The 23356-nt window shown below is 33.4% G+C and overlaps 1 protein-coding gene across 3 annotated transcripts in view; it reads right to left on the bottom strand.

Annotated features, from left to right (window-relative positions):
* Nucleotides 1–996: 996 nt before the first annotated feature.
* NUP58 (nucleoporin 58) overlaps nucleotides 997–23356 on the bottom strand; it is a 40433-nt gene continuing 18073 nt past the window's right edge. For all 3 annotated transcript variants that reach the window (XM_028106861.1, XM_028106871.1, XM_028106879.1), the window contains 9 exons: nucleotides 22664–22729; nucleotides 22178–22352; nucleotides 18312–18391; nucleotides 15799–15917; nucleotides 15282–15364; nucleotides 11623–11824; nucleotides 6111–6209; nucleotides 4408–4503; nucleotides 997–3134 (listed from right to left, as the gene is read on the bottom strand). In XM_028106861.1, coding sequence (XP_027962662.1) covers nucleotides 2965–3134; nucleotides 4408–4503; nucleotides 6111–6209; nucleotides 11623–11824; nucleotides 15282–15364; nucleotides 15799–15917; nucleotides 18312–18391; nucleotides 22178–22352; nucleotides 22664–22729 — 1090 coding nt within the window. In that variant the 3' untranslated portion in view covers nucleotides 997–2964. The remainder of the gene's footprint in view (nucleotides 3135–4407; nucleotides 4504–6110; nucleotides 6210–11622; nucleotides 11825–15281; nucleotides 15365–15798; nucleotides 15918–18311; nucleotides 18392–22177; nucleotides 22353–22663; nucleotides 22730–23356) is intronic.

The raw sequence follows: 23356 nt of genomic DNA, 5'->3' as shown, positions 1-23356 counted from the left end.
CCAAACTACCTCACAAGAAAAATAATGTTCACTACCTACAGAGATCATTAAGAAAAAAAACCCTACTAAATAACCTGGTATAAAAATGGACAAAGGATATCAACATGCAATTACATTAACATGCAAATGGCTAAATATATATTAAAAAGCTCAACCTCACAAATATTATTAAGATTGATAATATCTAGGGTTACAGAGAATACTTGGAAATGGGTACTCATACATGCTGCATTAGTGTATTACTTATACAGCAATTTTGGAAGGCAAACTGGCATTAATAAATACAATTTGTATGCCTTTTCAGTAATTCCTCTTCAAACATCAGTCCCAAAGAAACATTAAACATAAGCACAGAGAGCCATGTACAGATATTCACTGCAGCTTTTTCTGCAAAACTGAAATACTGGAAAGAACTGAATTGCCCAACCACAGAGAATATGCTATGGGATGGTACATAAAAAGCAAATTACATGGACTGACATGGAAAACCATGGCGATCTATCATTAAAGGGGAAAAAAAGCAAATCATAGCGCATACAGATTTTTAACCCATTTGTTAGAAAAAAAAGGCTCTAAGAGAGAATGATAAAATATAAGAAAACGAGAGAGAGAAAATAAAAGGGAAAAGGAAAAAATGAACATTTGTACACGTTATATGGGAAACAGCATTTTTTAAAGGGGTCCAAAAGGATAGACACCAAAGTATGAACAGTATATACTCAGGGGAAGAAAGTGGGATTAGGGGCTGGGAGTTGAAGGGGACTTTCATGTTCTACCCAATATTCTTCTATATAACTGTGTTTTCGTAATCTTGAGAGGACAAAAGCAAGTGACAAAGAACTTACTATCTTGTGTTCACTCTATAATTTTTTAAAGAAGCAATATATTTAACCTGGTAAAAAGAAAACACTAAAAACTGACCAAAGAGAATAAAAGAGCAATAAAAAGAAAATTACATTTTAAGAACAACTACTGACACCTATAAAGATTCAAAGCAACTGACACAATAAATTTTATTGTTTACATAATGATAGGCTCTGGACAGAGTGAAGACAACGGCAACAATGACAACACATTTAAACTCCTATCACAAATTGATCTGTTACAAATTTCCAGTGCTTCAACATATTAAAATGTAAAATATATAAAGAAAAAAATAAGAAATATAAATACTCAGATTTTTGCAGCACAATGCAATGTCCTTTTAAAAAAAAGGTTTGCTGTAATTGGGTATTTAATTCTGACAGTAATTCAAAACACAAAAATCCCATATTTTCCTACCCTTCCCCAAAATCTGGATCTGGGGATTGCAGTATTAGAGAAGTATGCAAAAATAAAAACAACTTCAGTGCTCAGAAACAAAGCATTTTCCTTATTTTAATGCATCAAGGCGCAAAAGTTTCAATTCCAAAAAGCCAATCATTGCTATATGCGGATAAATAAAACAGATTTAACAACACTTTAATAATCAAACCCAACTAACATTATACTAAAAATATATGTGTGTGTATTTATATATATATGCAATACCTATTTTAGAAAAAAAGGTGTCTTGGTGAAAATGATTCTGAAAATATTCACTTGATGCACATTATGTACAAAACCTTCTATATAAAAAATTAAACTATTTTCAATGAAATTCCATGTTCACATCCCATTTGAAAACTGTACTTGAAAGATAAGTAGGTCTACCTAATGGTTTCTGTCTGAAATCATGGCTAAGGCAGTTCTCTTTCCAAGGGCCCTCTTTTTCACCCACTCTATGTCACTAATACTAATATAGACAAATATTACACAGATGAAATCTGACATGCCTATGTGTTATTACCTGGAATTCTGTTCACTGTTAAAACTGGATAGTTGCTACAAAGAATACATTTTTTTCTTAAAATATATTGTTTCTCTATTCCAAATTAAGCACTTACTTAAGACATTAAGAGGCTGATAAACCACTCCATTTGGTGTCAATATCAATAGCCCTATAAGAAAGAACTCTGTATTGGAATAGCTAGAAAAGTTTCCACTAAAGTAATAGTGCATCCTTCACCTGCATAGAATCAATTTGGCTTAATAGCTCTTTGCCCCCAGACACCAGTCTGGAGTTCAAATATGCTCTTGAAGGTTCATCTCAGATATGAGAAAACATCTCATATAGGCAATATGAGGGTATATGGAATAATAAAAGCTGTGAAAGTATGTTCAGTGATTCTTACAGCACTCCTCATTCAGAGTAGCTGTTAGAGGTTAAGGTGGAAACAAAAATGGAAAAGACTGGGGGGCAATGAAGCGGAGTTGGTCAAATATTTACACCAGTAATCATTTCACTAAATCTTTAAGCAAATAACTGCAATGACCTGGTACCTCTAAGCTCACCATTCTACAAGCACTGAGGATTTGAAGCTTAAAAGGTGAAAAATAGAATACCCTTAGAAAAGGGGAACAAGTCTGAGGCAAAAGTTGTAGGTCTGTAAATATATATTTTATATGAACACACAACTGTGTGTATTATTCTGCATATATTTACATATGTATTCACAAGATGCCCTGCAGTGTAGTTCAAAAGGCCTTTATCAAGGAACAAACTGATTCTACTATAGGACTCAGAGTTCATACCATCTGTATAAGAAACAAATGTGCATATATTCACTCATGTAAACCTTATCAACAAAAACATTGCTACAACACTAGGTTAAATAGGTTTTACTAATCAGTGATGTAAACAGAACATTTCTTACACTGACAATCAAAATAATGAAAAATACACAACTGGGTTTCAAATTCACAAGAAAAAAGATGTTTAGCATGGCAAACAAGAACAAAGTTCAGATTCCAGAGTAGGGAAAAATATCAAAACTTTATAAATCTCCTGGGATGCAATTTAATTACTGCATCGATTTTAGAAAAATAGACTCATAGAATGAACGATGCTGCTATGAATTCTCTCAACCACATCAACCCGTATGTTTATCTTTTTCCTCTTTTGTTTCCAGCTGGAGGTTTCTTCAACTGAAGGAGTTGTCCTCCTGTTCCAAAACCTGCAGAGGCAGGATTGGACACCCCAAATGTCAAACCAGCTGATGCCGTGATGCCAGGATTGCTGAAGTTAAACCCAGATGTACTTGAGCTGCCAAAGCCTTATGTTTAGGGAAGAAAATATTCATATCAGAAGTTAAATAACAAAAACAAATATAAAAAAATGGGGATGAGAGGTAAATTTCTAGCTAAAAGAATATATAATCTATAAAAATAACAAATATCTTAGAATCCTAACTTTGTAACATGGAATTTTACAGGAAAATAATTTAGCTAACAACTAAGAGGCACCTTTAAAGACAGAAATTTAGTGATCCAGGCCAAAAGAGAAACCTCAGCACAAATAACTGAACTCTACAGAAAACTTCAAGTTGTCATATACTTTCCTGTTAATTAAATATGCCATGGTGCCTTCCTCCTCAGTCCCTCTAGAAACATATTCTCAACATGTAGAAGAGAGACTTTACAACCTTTGGACCCATTCCTGTAATCCTAAGTCCTTCAAGAAGGCCTTAACCCACGATTTTCAGGGCAATGAACACACCAAAGAGTAGTACCAATTGTTCTGATTTTATAAGAACCCTTGCAAAATGAAGATCAAGAACTATCACTGCCTACTTAACTAGGAGTACCATATTTAGATTATAATTCTCAAACCACTGAATTCTACTGTAATTTTACTCTTTTGGAACTGCTGATTTTAAATACCACTTAATATTAAATGGAATTTCCTTAAAATTCCCTCAATTTAAACATAATTTAATAAGTATTATGTCATTATTTCAGACATGCTATTTATCCCTAAGCACTGCATGTTAAAACAAGCCATTATTTATGAACATAGAGAAAATGGAGAAGAGATCTGGAATTTTCTACTCAGAGTCAGAAGATTATATACCTATTTCAAATGAACAAAGAATCCAATTAATCATCATCTCTAAGCCTGGTGTTCTTAAAACCAAAGGGACTGATAACTAAAGAACATCTCTTTGGGAGAAAAATTATTCTCCTAAATAAATAATGATAAAAACTGGGTTAAAACCTTTATAATGATGGGTTATTTTTATAATAATGAAGAGACTCGTTTAACCATGAAACTAGTCTTTGGGTTTAAAAGACTCTCTACTTAGTTAAAAGAGGACATAGTTACTTATTATATCAAACTAGTAAGTCTTGTTAGAAATATTTCACAAACCTTTTAGTTTATAAGAGAGATAAAACTACATGATTTGTTAGGCTTGCATGCTTCATTCAGGGGGTAGAAACTGAATCAGGGATCATTTTTGGATACTGGAAATAACAATACTTATACTTTTAAATTAAATAATTTGCATCTTTAAATTTGCCTGAAATTCAGGCCAAAAACACACAAACCTGCACTAAGACTTCCTGAGGGTTTATTTGTTGTTCCAAATCCAAATGTGGAGGCCCCTGTGGTGCTGCATCCAAAACCAGAGCTAGTTCCAAATCCTAGTGGAAGGGTGATAGAGAAATATACAATGGTATGTAAAACATAGGTTAAAGGATACTGACAAGTAAAACCTAAAATTATCAAAGGTCTAATAAATACAGTGCTATTACAGAAACCTGCGATTTACTCTTTTGCATAAGGCTTTTTGGAAGAATCAGGTTAAATCTGAGATAAACATTTTTTTATGTACTTAGACTAAATTTATGACCCATCAGTAATTTTTAAAGAACAAAGCTATAAAGAACAAGATCATATTAGTATTTTCTCTCCCAAATGGACTAGAAATGTTAATGACCATTCAAATAAGATGTCAAACAGATATAAACATATCTACTTAGGGATATTTCATTAAAAAAAAAAAAAGACTGACTAAATTCATAAATAAGCATGACATGCACAACAATTTAAATGCCAAGTACCATAAGGTAACTTTACTCTGCTTTTTACCAAAACGTTTTCACCTACAAACTTTTACCATTGAAAACTTGCATAATTACAACTTAGTCAATCACGTTAAATCTACTCAGTAACGGTAGGCTCCTGTCACATACCAGCCGATGTTAACAATTGAGAAATTTAGAGCGGGAGCATCATGGTTTTTCTTTTAGTAATACTATTCACAATTTAAATAAAGAAATATTTTTCATTATATAAAGTTGAAGAGGTGATTCTGCTAAGTAAAGACTGTTTCCATTCTCTTAAAAGTCAAGTGCTTTAAAAATAAAATTCAAATTCTTAGGCTACTCTGCAACAGCTTATCTAAAATACTGAGTTTGACAGTATTATGGCCTATAACGCTAAGAAATATGATAGCAAACTGGATTATAGATCATAGGACATATGCTGTCTGCCAAAATTCTACTAATTCCAATAGAGTCTACTATATTAAGTAACCTTGACTGCTCACTGGCTTCCCTCTTATGATGATGTATTTTAGTGGAAATAAGGGAACCTTATTCATATATGACAATACACTTGTTACAATACACTCTACTTTCAAATACCCATACCAGGGAATTGTGAATATGTTTGTATTTAGCATGACGTCTTGTAGAAGACTTACCTTACTAGTTAGAATTAACTTATAAAACTATTAATTGCTACATATACAAGTATGCATAAAGGCAAATATGCCAAAAATGCTCAGGAAAAGACAGAAGCCGAGCTGTTCAATTATAAAAAAATTATTTCCCCATTTAAAGTGTCATTTACAGAAGAAGATAATGATTAGTAGGATGTATGTCCAGAAGTAGTTTGGACTCCAAAACAATGTTATTAAGACTACTGACTTTTTAAAGTTAATTAAATTTATTAAAACTAAGTAATTTTCAAGTTCACATTTTAGCATATTGCTTTGAAAATATGAAAATCCCTACCAATTAATTTTACTACTCTTTTGTACTTAATATTCACCAAAGATGAAATGATTTTTTTAAGTTCTAAATCTAATACCTTCTTAGAAAGCACTAACTATGTTTGGAGAACTGTTTTTGTCAGATGGAACCTTCACTTCCAAAACAGCAGACCCTCTTAGAAATTTTTTACAGGCTACTATCAATTCAAATGTATAATAGTCCATTGCAATATTAGAAAAGTGAAAGTGTACCTCCAAGGTTTGAAGAACCTAAGCCACTTGATTGCAAGCCAGTGCCAATACCTGAGCCGAATGGCGTTCCAAAACTAACTCCCAGAGATGGCTGTGGCCCTGGTATAACAAAACAAAACAAAAACAGAAACAAAACAAAACAAAACAAAAAATGGGGGGGGAAAAAAAACAAATTTGCCTTACTCTTTCAAGATTAAAGTTTCTTTATGAAATTATTTTTTAAATAGACAGTGATTAATTTTGACAAATGCTATTTGCTAAAACTCAATTTTCAGGATGTTTCCCCAGCCTTATTTATCTATCCTAACTGATTTACCTATCCAAAACAAAATTGTTTTTAAGTGACTTGTTTGTGCCATACAATTAAGAGGCTTACCACACTGAACGATGAATGTTAATTTACCCTACTAAATAATTTGAAATCTTTAATGTATTGTAAATTATAATTCTTTTAGTTTTACTTCTAGAATGGTTTTAGATCTCCCCACTTGTTTTCTGATGAAATTACTTGGTGTAATCAGTAAAGGTTTTTATTTTCTTTTCTTTTTAAAACAAGCTCCTTATCGTTAGAGTCAAGTCTCAACTGATCAAAGAGACTGACACTAACGTGGCAAAACTATCATGTTACTTCATAAGAGTAAGTACCAAAAAACTAGGCATCACTTTTTATATGAAATATAAATAATATATACAATAAATAGATAAAAAACAAGACAATGTTTAATTTTATTAAATTTATTGTTCATTTTAAAGCAAATCAATTACACAGTAACATGACAATTCCAACTTGTTCACAAAAAGTGATAACTGAGTTCTATTATTAAGCTCTGCTACATTACACCACTTATCACCTGATTAAATAAGATAGATAATGAACATTTACAAAGGCACCGCTGTGTACCTTGACAGATTCAATACATTCAAGATTTCAATTCAGAAGTTTCTTTCCAACATTTTGGAAAATGTACTCAGATGCAGAACAATTAATTAGTCATCCTTTTCCCGTCTGTCACTTTAAAGATTTTGGCTGAGTTTGTTTGGCAAGAATAGCATCAAACTTACTAGCCTCTCTTTTTAACTACTTTTTTTCTTTAACTAAGCAGAATACAAAAATCTAAAAATCTCTCATTTGATAAATAATTTATGAAAATTATTCAATAAATTTCATAGTACAATCTTCAGTCTTGTCTTTTTCAAGCACAGTGATCAGTGCATCTCAAAGTTGAGGGAACTGCCAAAGTAATATACAGTTTGAAATTTAAACTTTTCAAAAAAATCAAAGCCTTCAAGTTGTTCAATGAAGAATGAGGTTTGTATATTCAAAAGGTAGTGTAAAATTATAAAGCATTAAAAAAAAAAGAGGAAACTGCATTTTGCTACACTGGGACAGAAACTGGACTTTTCAAATAGCTTCTACCCAGAAAATAAAGAATAACAACTAATAGCAGCCAGAGTTCTTACACTATTATTAAAAAATAAATTAAAAAAGGATTTAAATTTTTACATCCAGTTTGAGATCAATTTGAGAATAAAATACCTGCCTAGCAGCTCTTTTGTAAAATGTTACTATAGGAAAAAGAAACTAAGCATATTACTCTCTTATTTCTAACAAAAATAATACGTAGAAAACACACGTCCAGTTTCTTGAACACTGAGAGACTTAAGTGTCACATGTTGATAGGAGGCACTGCTGGTGGAAGACCCTAAAGAATAATGCACACCACAGCCCTCAACCCTACAAGTCGTTAAAGAGTTACTCAAATAACATGCTTTTTGTTGTGTGTGGGTCTGTTTTTAAGAGTAACCCTAATCAATATTCAGGATATAGGTAATCAAGAACTCTGACAATGACAAGACTTTCCATTGCACAACAGGTACATGATACTTTGAGTTTTGTACCTTCACACAAATTCTGAAGGCAACATCATTTATAAAACTAGTAGGCAAATGTATAACATTTTTTAATATTAAAAACTCATGATAAATATCTCCCATGCCAAAGTATTAGCATATATTACACTCTGGCCACCATATAAATTAGTTTCACTATTAGAAAGCAGAATCTAAATCCTTCAGGCAAAAGTCACGTAAACAATTCAAGAAATCTGTTTCAAAATCTGAATAGTCAGTCATTCAATGAGAGGCTTAGTTCCATAAATAAAACCAAGTTAGTAGTAATATATCCCAATAATTGCCCAAAGTGAAATCTTCATGTAGAGTAACATTTTACAAAAGTTACCGTATAATATATTCACACACAACAAAATCAAGTTTAGCACTGTAATTCATATTTTCCAGAATAAATTCTACTTTCTTAAAAGTAAAACTGCATTCACAGGAAAAGGACTAAAGTGCTAAAATTTTTTAATAACTTTCAATAATACTCAAAATACCTACTGTAATTAGTATGATTATTCCTAAGTCATATTTTAAAAATAATTTTTCTTAGAAACAAAAAAATGCCTTTTCCCCAATTTGAAAAATTTTACTTACTGATTTAATGGGGAATGTTCCTTTGGTTGTTAAATACAACAAAACCACAAAACTACAAGAAACTAAAATGAAATACTTAAAGTCTCCTATTTAACACTACATCTTAAATGTCCAAACCTACACTAAAAGCTAGAAATTAGGAATTCCTAACAAAATGTCTCAGCTCTCCTTAAAAATAGCAGCTAAGTCACATGAGAATAGTCTTATTATGTAAACATCAAGAACTTTTAAAAGTGTCAAAACACAACAGCAAAACTTAATCCCAATACATTAGCTTAAAACAATCTATCCTAAGTTAAAATTATACTGATAACCCTAATGTAAATGTCTTAAGCTTTTTAAGAGGCTTCAAAAGCACTGATGGACAAGTGTACTCAAGATCTACTAATATGTCATTTACCCATGTATTGATGCTTATTTCACACATAATTAGCCTGCTGGTTTTTCATCAATTCTCTTCAGCCTTCAGAAGCAATAACCATAAATCATGCAGGCCTAATCTCTATTATATTTTTTCATTAAAAAACACCAAAGAAAAGTTAAGAAGTCACTTAAATCCATACCTCCACCTCCAAGAAAGACTACGTAGAAACCACCTTCAGAAGGTAGAAGCCTAAGAAGCTATCTGCACTTTTTACATTAATGAAGAACCCATATGCAACCAAAAGCAAAACCCCTGACAACTCAGATCTTGCACAGATCAACAGTGATGTATAAAAACAGCACACCAGCTTTACCTAACCGAATCTAGATGGTCTTTAAAATTTGTTATTGGCACTTAAAAAAAAAAAAAGAAAAAGATGTCCTCAAAGTCACAAGACAAAGAATAAGTCACTAAGTACAAAGCACAATGCAAGAATTTCTCAACAGGCTGTAACTCATGAAAGCAGTACGTATCTAAGAGACCTCATCCATCTCCCTGTAGTGGTGACATGACCAGAATAACTAACATTCTAAGATGCATAAAGGAATGCACTATGGAGCTGGGGAGGCCTTCAAAGAAACAAAAGGAAAAAGAGAAGACATAATGCAAAATTGTTATTACTACTGTTTAGCTTCTCAGTTCTAAAAATCCACACAACTCAAAATGAAAACAATGTAAGACTGTTTAAGGTTGATAAATTACAATCCTGCCAGCCGATGTGGAAGCCCTTATGTGGGTTTCAGAACTGCAGGGAACACAGAAAGCAGTCAAGTTTCCCTGAAGCGTGGCAAAAGTCACAATAAAATTAAATGAGCAAAGGCTCCTCAAGATGATTACTCTAAATCAAGCTAACCCTCTCCACCATGACGGAGAGCAAACACCATACTCAACTCGTATTGTTTACCTTTGTATCCTCGGAGCCTAGCACATAATAGGCACTCAAATGTACAGAACGAACATATATCTTCGTAAGTCCATGAGCCCAAAATGCATGACCTCTCAAGACTGTCTACATAAGAGAACTAAAAACAACAACGCTGACAAGTGGTTTTGCTTCAAATTTAGTTGTATACCACAGAATATAATTTAGACCATGACATTTTAAGTAACTGACCTTTCTCAAGTTGTATTTATTAAAATGGAAATCCCTTATATTTTAAAGCATACTTAACCCAAACCCATGCTTATCTGATCTATTGTAGGATTAATATTGGAGCTAAAAAGTAAATTGGTATTACGTTGGTTTGATTAGCTGGTTAAATAATCAGGAGAACTGATAATCACTAATTATGGGACCGATTCCTATACCGACTTGATAGGAATCAGCCACATAATGACTTTTTTCCCTCCATAACTTGAGAATGGAATTCTACACTCCAGCCAGCTAGAGAACTACTACAGAGTGCTACTGTGAGCCACTATTCACATGGGTCCAGCCATGGAATGTGGACGATTTGGCATAAACCAATCATCAGCCATTCACTGATGGTAAGTCAATTCTGTCATCTCCAAATGTGAAGAATAATTTTTAAACTGCCAGTACTGAAAACCAGAGAATGCTTCCCTAGTAGAGGCAGCCTGAATGCAATCTAGATATGCCTGTGTTTTACTCTTTTTGTACTATAATTTAATACTGGACTATATGGAACTCTCAGAAAGACACATGCTATAGGAATAAGCATTACTCAAAAATTTATGAATGAGTAAAGTAAAAAATCAATATCCATTAAAACTATATTTTCTATGTCATACTTCAAGCCTGACAAAAAAAGAGACTGCAGAAGTAAAGACAATAATTTCCAAAAGACACAGGACCAAACTCCATACTGCAGAACTAGACTACAAAAATGTTTCTCTTGTTAGAAGTGGAATTAAACCAAGGACTAAAATTATCTGCTTTCCAGTATCTCACCAATTATTTTCATCATCTGCCCAGCTTCCCAGTTCATACTTCTTAATGTGCAATCCAGAACATCTCAAAACATCTTTTTCCTGCTCTTGCTACTGTTCTGTTCATTCTGAAAAGGTACAAATAATTCTAGCATGTACTTTCTTCCAAATTTGGTTAAGACTGTTTCCAGTCATTATGCATAAAAACAACCAAGTGATCTTCAACACACCTTTAGTCATAACAATGTACTTCATCCTAAATGTGGGTACTCTGTAATCACTATGTATGAAGAAACGAGAATGCACCATCTATCAGTATCATATATGAAAAATGCAATGTATGGCTGGATTATCTCTGACTTTAAAACAATAAATGATACAATCACGATTTTAGAATCTAATATTCTTAAATGTAATTCGGTAGTGAAACACCATGTTCTAAAGGGCATTTATAGCAATACAGCAAGTAACATTAAGTAATTCACAATATTCAATATCCAATTGATGTATAATTATTGCTAAGACTACCCTGCATTTTTTTTATCAGGTATGTTTATAATTGTGTCCATCACAATTTTTAGATTGTATTGGAACAGCTACTCATATAAATTTCTTCAGTGCTAACACAAAAGGAAGACTTAGAAAAATGCACATCAATGTTCTGCATTTGAACAGTAAGAAGCTATAACTTGAATGCATTCAGACCTGTAGCAGGCTGTTGCTGCTGTGTAAGTGTTGCAGCCATGGCAACGGCTGCTGCATTTGGCATGCTGCTGAAAGGGGTGGGTCCAGTAGTAACTCTGGGTGCATTCTGCCACTTCTTGGCTTCTGCTCGCCTGGCTTCAAACACATCTACAGCATCTCCCAAGAACATTTTCCTATAGCCAAGGTACTGTTCTTTTAGCACCTAAACAAAAGAAAAAAGAGACAGTTAATTAAGTTCTTTGTTGCCTTTGGAAATATATGAATAATCTAACTAGGAAATAAGCAGACAGAGGAAAGACAGTGCCAATATTACACACTCGCCCTAAAGTGCAAATCAAAAGGAGGCATGGTGTGGTTTTCTTCCCTATTTTTGTCATATCTTTATAATAAACTGCCTAAAATATTCTGGCTCCATGACGCCCTCTTTAAAATGAGTTAGCAAAGCTTTTAAACAAGCAAAGTATTATCTAAAATTTCATTTTCAATATTCCAGTTTTTCACGTTTCCCCCTCCAACACCCAACCTTTTGATAGCTTTTACATTCAAAAGGCTAAAAACTAGTAAATGCCTTCTTTAAAAGGCCTGGGTGACACGGGTTAAAATAAGAGGTTACCTTAGCAGAGAGAGCTTGGAGGGTATAAAGAGAACTTTTACTTTATCAATATTATTTGACTATTTTACAATGAGAATGACTTATGTTGAGCTTGTGTCACCAAACCAGGGGGGTGGGGATAGTGAGCTTATAATTTCAGATTAAGAAAGGTAAATTACCAAATTCATAAAGTGGACTGGTTCAAGCAGTGCAACATCTGCCCTGATTAAGGCCATTAATGGGAGCAATCCTACTTCACATCAGAATTACTAAATACTTTCATTAAAGGTTTAATCTAACTTGGATCAGTTTCAAACAACTTTTTGAAGAGATGTCGAATTTTCAGATTTCCTACCATTCTCAGCAGAAATTAGTTAAGTATTAGTCTTTTTGGTCTTAACAGGTAGAGCATTTAGAAATCTATTATTTACAGTATTTAAAAGTTATCATCCCCTTTTGTGTGGACATCAGTATTTGATGTTCCAGTTCCAAACTTTCCTACCTCTATAATGTATTGAAGCAGGCCTGCCAAAAACTGAAAACTGCGGGAAATCCAGTCAGAAGTAGGGTATGTGATATCAGAAGAATGAATTTTATTAAAATTGATCTCCCCCTATTCCGTCCTCCCTTTTCTCTGTGCAACTGTGCAATTATATGCCCATACCCATGCAATGTTTAGCATCGATGGCCCATAAATTTTAGTTCTACTTCAGGTACTAGAAAATAATGACCTGCCTTAGAGACTGGAAAAACAACTGGTTTAAGGAAAGGGGAAAAAAAAAAAAAACCTGACCTCAGCCATGATTTATATAATTACTGATACAATGTCCAATTTTGTTAATGTCCATGAAGACTGGCTGGCTCAGGTAGTTTAAGCCTGTTTCAGCAGATTATCTCATGAAAAACAATACACAAGAAACAAAAATAAAAAAAAAAAACACTTCTTGTGAGATTTCTATAAGTAAGTAAATCTCGAAATTATAGTTTGCTCACTAAAAGCAGCTGAAAATAAATGGCAACACAGCGCATCTGCTCACAGATCATCCTTTGGTTCTTAGGAATGTGCATTACAAAAAAAAAGAGTAGGTCAAATTGTCATGTCAAGTTTATCCAAAATGATCAGAGGTGATTTTGTGTGAATCTGTCTCACTGTTTTATGGTCATGTTACTGAAAAGGGTAGTTTTCAAACCAGAGAGGAGAAAATGCCATTGAAAAAGCATGTATACTTACAAATGACATGTCTGGAATTTGCTTTAAAATATTCCAGGGGGGAAAAGCATCTCTGTGTGGAAAATTGATAAAGCAAGACCAGCAGAATCTTGATAATGGTTGAAGCTGAGTGGTGAGTAGCTGGGCATTCATTACAATAGTGCCCTACTTTCTGTGTGTGTGTATATTAGAAAACTTTCACAATAAAAATTAAGAAAAAAAAAATCTGTACAACACAGACTTCAAAGTATCAACAGGGAATCATCTTTAGCCCTTTAAAAAACTAAAGTAATATTTATTACAGACCTATAAATTTTAAGAAAATTCGATAAAAATTCCTTCTTTAAAACTAAATTATCTAAGCACCATTTTTCATGTGGGTGGAAGAAGTTGCTGTTTAGTTTTCATTTCCTCGTGGGATGCTGTAGAAATGTCTTCTGTACTGCTTCAGAGCTGGAGTTGAGGACGAGGAATATTGCTATATAAACCACAAGCTACTGCAAATAATGCTGCTTGCTATTAACATGGCTGTACAAATATCTCCTTGAGACCCTGCTTTCAACTCTCCTGGGTATATACCAGAAGTGGAATTGTTGGATCCTATGAGACTGGACAAAGACTCAGGGGAGTCTCCTGATCCCAGGACCCAACCGTGAAGCAGAGGCTCTCTGATTTCATTGCATAATGGCAAAGACACAGTTTTACAGGTTGAAACTAAATCACTGGGATAGAGATAGCTTGCAAAATTGCAGGGAGGGAAAGTTGCAGGGAAGGGAAGGAGACCCTGGAGAGAACGGGGACAGATGGGGGAGCTGAAGTAGAGGACAAGACAAGGGGGGTTCCAAACTATGGCAGGGGCGCCAGAATGGGGGAAAGCAGGAGGAGAATATAAACCCCAAGTATTACACAGTTTTATGAACAATGTACTGATGTGTACTGTTTCTAGCCCTCTCATCAACTTAATTCAAAGCAAAGGTCTCAAGGATGGAATTTTGGAATTATAGAACTGTGCCCAGTAAACAAAAAGTCAAAATCCATGGTTTTTCTCATTACATAAAATTGTCATATTAAAGTTACAAATGTTATCTCCAAAAAAAAAAAAAAACAACTAAATTATCTAAAAAATTTGGTTTGGAATTTTAAATATACTAAAGCAAAGGTCCAAAGTATCAAACATGGTATAATTTAAATGGTTAACTTTTTAAAAAATCTATTACCATGTACCAGATTAAAATAAAAATGAAAATAATGGTAATCTCAAACTGTATTCTACACAGTTACTAATTTATTTAGACTCAGGTTTGGATACTTTGAATTTTATTTCTGACTATATAACTCCAAGGAAGAATTTAATTATACTTGCCTAACTAGTTGGAAAAAGTATACTTACATTTAACATTTCACTTAAATTTTAAAAACTAATATTACACAAGGTATAAAATGTTCAGTGACATATTATTTTATTTATATTATTTAATAAACACAAATAGTTCCCTGTATTTAGAAGGGAAAAATGTAAGCATTTGATGACCAATAAGTATTTAAAAAATATGAAAAATTAAAGCAGTGCAAAATGATTTTGCTACTAAGAATGTTTATTTTCTGTAGTACTGCTTATAGCAGTAGAGATGGAAACAACCTGCGTGTCGAACAAGAGAGGCCTAAGGAAACTATGCATGTATATACAATGAAATCCTACATAACTACTAAAAATGATGCTGAAGAAATATACATATTAACACAGAAAGTTGTTTACAATATACTACTGAAAAAAGTTAAAACAGCTGATTGCATAGAATACTCGGATCTTTTTGGAAAAAAAAATAGATCACTAGTGAACTGGTAATGAAAACTTACCTTTACATTTTCATGAATAGACTGAAGTTGTGCAGCTAAAGCTACAAATGTTTGATAAATTTTCTGCATAGCCATTGACAAATCTATAAAAGAAAATTATATTATCACACAAATATCTATATAACACAATCGGTATTTTTCTATTACTTGAGTCCAATTTTTGGTACAGTTTAAAGCATAGGAGGAAAAAACTACATGAATATTTGCATGAATAATGAATGAGAAGACAGCACAGTGAGCACACTAAGAGCAGGGTGTCTGCATTAGTCATCAGGGGGAAGGGAGGAAGCCCTGAGACTTCTGTCCTGGTTAGCATAGTAAGAATTCATAATAAAGCACTTTCTACTTACAGAGAATAAATATCTAATCAAGGCCTTAAGGAAATTTTCTTATAGCAGCTTAAGACAACTACTACTAGTTATTTAGAATATCTATTATGTAATAACACCTTAATCTTTCTCACCAAAACACAGTGCTATCAAAAAAAAAAAAAAAATCACCGCAGAAAACATGTTACCTTGAGGGGTTATATGTGAGTTATTTGCTTGAGTGGCAAGATGGTTTTCTAGTTCTTCGATCTGCTGTCTGTACTGCTGAAGCTGTACCTCAAACTGCTGAACCAAGATTCTGAAGTAGCTACACAAAAACATTTACAAAGTCAGATCAAAGTTTTAAAAATATTCTTTTCCTTACATTCAAAATACCAAATAAATAAATATATGTCCCCATTTAAGTAGGCCTTTGATTTAGTCTGATGACCTAATGACATAGCACAGATATTATTGAAAGAAAAACTAAATAAGTTATCAAGGTATCAAAAATAGATCCACATCCTTACTCTAATCATGAAAAATCCCAACTAAGGGATAATCTACAAAATAGCTTTATACTCTTCAAAAGAATCAGGGTCATGAAACACAAATAAAGACTGAATGGGAGAGAAATAACAACTAAATGCAAAGTGAATAGGATCCTGGAATCGGAAAAGTACACTAGTACAAAACAGATCGGATCCTGGAAAATAAAAAGCACTTTAGTGGCAAAGTCAATAAAATTCAAGTAAGTTCTGTAGCTTGGTTAGTATCATATCTATGTTAAGGGAAGCAGGGTAAGGGATATAAGGAATTCTCTATACTACCATTTTTCAAATTTTCTTAAGGCCTAAATTAAGTTCAATGTAAAAAGTTTGTTTTTTTTTTTAAAGTGCAATTGTCAATCAGGTTTTACAAGCAAGTACTTAGGGTTCTTATATTTATAATATAAAAACACTATAGTGTTTACAGGGTTAACGTTAAGGGAAGCAGGGTAAGGGATATAAGGAAATTCTCTGTACTACCATTTTTCAAATTTTCTTAAGGTCTAAAATAAGTTCAATGTAAAAAGTTTTTGTTTTCTTTTTTTTTTTTTAAAGATTTATTTATCTGAGAGAGAGACAGAATGAGAGATAGAAAGCACAAGAGGGAAGAGGGTCAGAGGGAGAAGCAGACCCCCTGCTGAGCAGGAAGCCCGATGCGGGACTCGATCCCGGGACTCCAGGATCATGACCTGAGCCGAAGGCAGTCGCTTAACCAACTGAGCCACCCAGGCGCCCTTTGTTTTCTTTTTTTAAAGTGCAATTGTCAATCAGGTTTTACAAGCAAGTACTTAGGGTTCTTATATTTATAATCTAAAAACACTATAGTGTTTACAGAAAAAACATGTAATACTACTACTATTCTGATAAATTTAACTAGAGAATGCCAGAAAGATAAAAGGGACCTTGAATAGCATGCAAAGCATGCTGAATGTTATTCTGTAAGAAATGGAGAACTATGAAAGCTTTTTGCAGTGGAAAATGATACAATGCACCCATTTTAAAACCAGCTCTGATGGCAGCATGGAGAACAAGACAGAGGGATAAAATACTAGAGGAAGTCCAGTGAGGAAGCACAGACCATGCTAATCTGAGTAAGATAAGAGGAGCATCACTGTCTTTGTTAATTTTCTGATTTTGATCATTGAACTGTGGTTATGTAACAGAATATTACATTTAAAGAATACACACTGAAGTACTTTAGCATAAAGGACATCACGTCGCAAATAACTCAAACTGTTCAGGGGGGAAAATATGTATATACATATAGAGAGCAGGGAACAAAACAAATATAGTAAAAATATTAACATGTAAGGAAACTAGATAAAAGATATATGGGAATTCTTTGTTTTATTCTTGAAACTTCCCTATAAGCCTGAAATTATATCATAATAAAAAGTTAAAAGAAAAAAGAAAGTGAGGGACCAGGAATCAGACGGACCTATACCACTCACAAGCTCAGGGCTTCACCTCTTCATGCCTCAGGTTCCTCATCTCTAAGAATGGAATAGTAACAGCTGTAAAGGTTTTGTGGAAAATGAGATAAAGTATGTAAAGTGCTAAGCACACCGCTTGGCATATGGTAAGCATCTGATAAATATTAGCCATTATTCTATCTAGCAACACAAAAGGATATAAAGAAAAGAAACAAGACAGAGATCACATGGCAACTACACAAATACACAACCTACATGATGAGACTGCAGGTGGATTTTTTAAATTTTAACTTATCTACATCTTCTAATTGCTCTTCCTGAAAACTTATTACCTATATGAATAAAACTATGCAAGTAAGTAAAAGGGTTAAACTATTTCTAGAATGCCCTGTTTAAGGAAGGGATGATCATAAACTTATTTTTAAATTAAAAAGTCCTTATTGGTAAAAATGTAAGTTTCTACTATCTGCAAAATTTAATATAGTGGAATAGGCCCTGTACGTAACAGGCAAAATAAACTATAATTGCATAATAGTGGTTAAAAGCTCAGATCTTAGCTGTCACTTACCCTCCAATAAAATGAAGGTAAGAACTGCCTTCTTAGGGTTATTATGAGAATTAAATGGAGAAATACATGTTAAGTGCTTATTAACCCAGGTTTGCTACAGAGTAAACTAAAAATTCTTAGCCTGTGTATTGTACTGTTTTGCTTTCTTAAAGTGAGAAAATCTAGTAACTTACTCAGCAGGAGCTGTGTTTTCATGTTGGAGTCCAGGTGGTGTTTTCTGGGTTCTTAAAGCTATTTCAGCATTCTTTAACTCCTAATAGATCAATAGATCAGAGGATTAAAAAAAAAAAAAAAAAAGACCAGTTAAAAATACCAATCTTCTCTGGACTGAAATTTCAAACAATGCCACTCTTATGCTATGAGAACATGCTATGTTTAACCTGCTTTACAAGCTGCTAAAACCTCTTCCCAAAGAAGACAAAGTACATCTTTAAAAAACTTTATGATAAATTTATAATGAGCTGCTGATCTATTTTAAGAACTAGGGGGACTCAGGGCGCCTGGGTGGCTCAGTCGGTTACGCGGCTGCCTTTGGCTCAGGTCATGATCCCAGGGTTCTGGGATGGAGCCTTACCACAGGCTCCTTGCTCAGCAGGGAGCCTCCTTCTCTCTTGGCCTGCCACTCCCCCTGCTTGTGCTCTCTCTCTCTGACAAATAAATAAAATCTTAAAAAAAAAGAAGAAAAAGAACTATGGACTTCTGCAAAATTCATGAAGTTAATTCATCTACAGCAAAAGACTCTGCTATTATTTAAAAATCTTTAATATACAAATATAGAAAATGCTGTTTTAAAAAAGCAAGGTAGTAGCAGTAATAACGTTGAGGCTGATGCAGCAGCAGTTAACATTCCGGCAACTTACTAAGTACCAAGCACTATGCTAAAGGCCTTATGTGTATATGGTCCCATCCTCAGTAACAACCTTATAATGTATGTGACATCTCCCTTTATACCAATGAAGAGGGGAACTTACAAGGACATGAGGTAACTTGTCCAGACCCATGTAGCTGGAATACCTGACAACTGCATCAAAGCAGCCCCATTTTAAAGCTTACATACCTAACCATTCTTATATTGCCTTCTACTGTTCCTCAATGTCATTCCTCTCTTTTAGCCAGTGGTTTTTCAAGACTGATACTCTGGTTCTACCCCCTTACATCCCACACTGCTATTACCTCACTGATTTTCAACCTCTATTTAAGTTCTTATTTAAAAAAAAAAAAAAAAAAGTACCTTAACTTTATATTCCCTGCAGCAACCTCTTGCCCTCATCTTACTGCCAAACTAAGTCTCTAACAGTCTCTACCTGTTCTTTCCACTTCCTTTTCATTCTTCACCTCAGTCTTCCATCCTAACCCACTTCAGGACAAATGCCCTGGAGAGATCTGGACTATTAACTCTGAACCCTGCCTACCTCTTGCCAGGCCCAGACTCATAATCTATCTCCTATAATACTTAACTGCTTACAGATCCTCAAACGTGCCTATTTCATGGCTCCATGCCTCTGCTTGGTATTCTTTCTACCAGCCTGGTGAACACTCATTATGTTCAAGATTCAGCACAAAGGTATGCTACTCTTGACAGATGATAAAAGTGCCCACTTGAATTCTTTGTGCCTCTATCATACCTTGTACCTGGAACATGTTACCCAACTGATTTAACTCATTCTCCCTAGTATATTTTAAGTCTTTTGACCCCAAACACTTCTGTCGAAGTGCTCTGTGTATAACAGATGCTTAAAAATGCTCACTGACTGCATGTAACCTCAACAAACCATTGGCACCTGCCCTACCCAAAAAGAAAAGATTTAAATTCCTTTCTTATTTAAACTCTTGAGTTATGTAATCAAAAAAATGAAGGATTTAAGAGATTTTGCTTTCATAAGATTCTGGTCAATCACAACACTGCTCCTCAGAATTGCCTGCATTTCCCAAAAAGGCTTTCTTTGAAGAAAAGGTTTAGGGTTAAAGAAGACTGATAACTATTTCACTAAGGGAGTCAGAATATTTTCTCAACTGATAATTCACTAAACTGTTGGTAGAGCAATAATTCCTGAATTAGAAATAAGAATCTTAGATCAAATTTCTTTGATATCATCTACAAAATTTTCTAGACTTGACTTAGATGACTTTTCCTTACAGAAACTTTGACTCATCCCCTTCTTCATTTGCCACCTTTATACTCTACCCAATCTTTTATTATTTCATTTACACCACTAGTCTTTTAGTATCTTTGGGGTTGGGTCTTTATCTCTGAAAGACTATTAACAAGTCTGATACATAAAAGGTATTCTACAAATATTTATGAATGGAATCATCCAGTGCTAGAGTTACAGTGAATCCCATTATAGCATTCATTTCTCTTTTTCTTGAGTTTGCTTCCTCTATTACTGTGCTAATGACCCTTCCCATATAATTTCATATATTTCACTTATGAAATTTGTAATTTCATGTAATGTTTAATCGGAGTCTAAACATTCTCCACTGTCTAAAAGCGTAACTAACATTTCCTTCCTCCTAGAAAGATGATACATACATATCTGACGATGTATACAGAACGATAAGTGGAAAAAAAAATGGGAGAATATCTTAATCATATTTAACTAAAGAGTTTGTAGGCAACCAGGAAATCTGAAAGCAGACAATAAGGGCTTTGAATTCCTTTTAAACATCATAGTTTAGAATAGCTACTTTAGTAACACATTTTTATTAAAAATATCACAAAGTATTCTCTAATAGTTGACTTGAAGACACATAAGCACATACAAACTTCCAATTTTAAATCAAATAAGTCCTGGGGATTTAATGTACAGCATGGTGACTACAGTTAATAATACTGTATTGTGTATTTGCAAGTTGCTAAGACAGTAATCATGAAAGTTCTCATCTCAAGGGGAAACATTTTTTTAAGTATGGTGGTATATGTTAACCAGATTTGTTGTGGTCATTTTGCAATATATACAAATATTGAATCATTACATCGCACACCTAAAACTAATATAGTTTTATATGTAAATCATATTTCAATAATAAGGGATATATGAGCACCTTTAAAATTTTTACTTAAATTATTATCACTTTATGAAGAGCACAGCACTCTGATAAGCCCATGTTTTAAAAAGGCATATAACAGGGGCATCTGGGTGGCACACTCATCATGAGATCAAGCCCCTCATTGGGCGCCCTGCTGAGTATGAAGTCTGCTGGAGATTCTCTCCCCGTCTCCCTCTGCCCCTCCTGCTAGTAAGCGTGCACCCTCTCTCTCTAGTTTGCTCTAAAATAAATAAATCTTTAAAAAGGCATATCACATAAAGTTCATTAATAGATGAGGGAAAACTTTAGGGAAAGATTTCTAGACTGCCACGATCAGATGAAGCATATTTTATAACTGTGAAATATAAAACAAATCATCTACCATCATTCTTCCCCAACAATGTAGATAAGAACTATGTACTATATATTTTATATTATACCAAAGAAACAAAAAACAAGTACACGAGTGACAAAAAACATGAGCCTCATTAACATTTTTAACAAAGACATAAGACTAGCAAGTCATCAGAATTATTTATAAAGCACGATATAGTTTTTATTTAATCACTGACAGATTTTTAGAAACATATTTTTCTGCCCAGCTTGTATAATATAGCAATTTAGCCAGCAGGCACTCTTAGGAAGCAAACTAGTTAAGAGTATCACCTCTAGAGTTAGATTACCAGGGTCTGAATCCAAGGTCTTCCATTTATTAACAAAGCTCTCTGCCCATTTTCTTATTTATATAGATAAAAGTGCCTACCTCATAGACTTGTCATGAAAACTAAACTGGACTAATAAATATAAACTGCTTAAAATACTGCCTCATAAATAGCAAGCACTCAATACAAACTAGTAACTACTATTATTACAGCAACTTAAAAGTATACAAGCTATATGACTTTCTTATAGTATATCTGTATCAAGTCTTATAATCTATAAAAGAATGATCTCCACTTACATAAAACAAAACAAAACCCTACAATAAAATGACTGTAAGATAGTTTACCTGAGCAGTTTCTATTTTCAACTTGTCGATATTGAGGGTGTTTCTCTGTAACCCACTGGCAGCCAGTGACAGAAGCTGCTTCAGAGCTTTAATATCTTCTTGTACTTTAAGCATGGCTTTTGAAGACATTCTACTAATTTCTTCTTGTACCTGCTTTTGTTCCTTCACAAATTTCCTAAGAAGATATATAAAACTGACTTTAAAAAATACACTTTTGGTTTCCTACAGGAAAAAAGTACATTTACAACAGGTTGGTCAGAGTCCTAGTGTTTTAAGAAGGAAATATTAAAAATTCATCTACAGTTCACATGTTTTCAGAATGACAGTAAAAAAATTTTAATTCCTATTATTCTGCTTTCTCTGTTTATAAAAATATTAAAATTTTTACCCAAGTTAAAATGTTTAAGAGGAAGAAGAGATGTTCCCCCTAAAATTTATTCTAACGTTCTTCAACATGATTTATCTAATTATATTTTACACACTTACTGGAGATTTTCAACATCCTGGCAGATGACAGGAGGTAGATTTTCATCCTTCAGTGCTTTACTATCCCTAAGAAAAATGCCACAGATGTATTAAAGCCATTGAGATTATAAAAAGCTAACAGCTGAGTTCCACTAAAGTATGTGTTAAAGCAGAGGAAATAAAGCAAATATTGCCCATTTATAGCTTTCATGGTTGATTTCAAATCTCTTTATAAAAAACCGTAAGTTTCCTGACCTTTAAAGTAACTTTAACACTTCATTTGACAGGGAGATTTCTTTTCTAAAAAGAATGGCATCTATCATTAAGTACACATAAATGCATCTGATCAAATGTTTAAGAAAAAAATTAGAAAATACAACAGATTAGATTAAATATTGAACTAAGTTCCCCTGGCTCAAAAATTCTATGACTGACCTTTTATTCAGTTCAAAAATATTAAAGCATTCATTAAAGAAAGTCTGCAAAACTTCTCATGAGATGCTCAATCTATTTTAATAATTTCAATTTGTTCTTCAACAAAATAAAAACTTTATTTTTCAATAAAATATATTTTATTGAACTATATTTATCAAACTATATTTTCTTTCAATAAAAACTAGGAATAGGCTAAGGGAATCATAAATATTTAATGAGGATAGGAATAGGTGAAATTTGGCATGCTGTAATGTAATTATGAGTTAAATTTCAGTCACA

This window comes from Eumetopias jubatus, unplaced genomic scaffold, assembly GCF_037043125.1.
Source record: "Eumetopias jubatus isolate StellerSeaLion01/CBP00866 unplaced genomic scaffold, mEumJub1_p1.0 scaffold_3, whole genome shotgun sequence".
NCBI lineage: Eukaryota > Metazoa > Chordata > Mammalia > Carnivora > Otariidae > Eumetopias > Eumetopias jubatus.
Note: the sequence above shows the minus strand (reverse complement) of the source record. Positions and strands in the feature narration are given on the sequence as shown.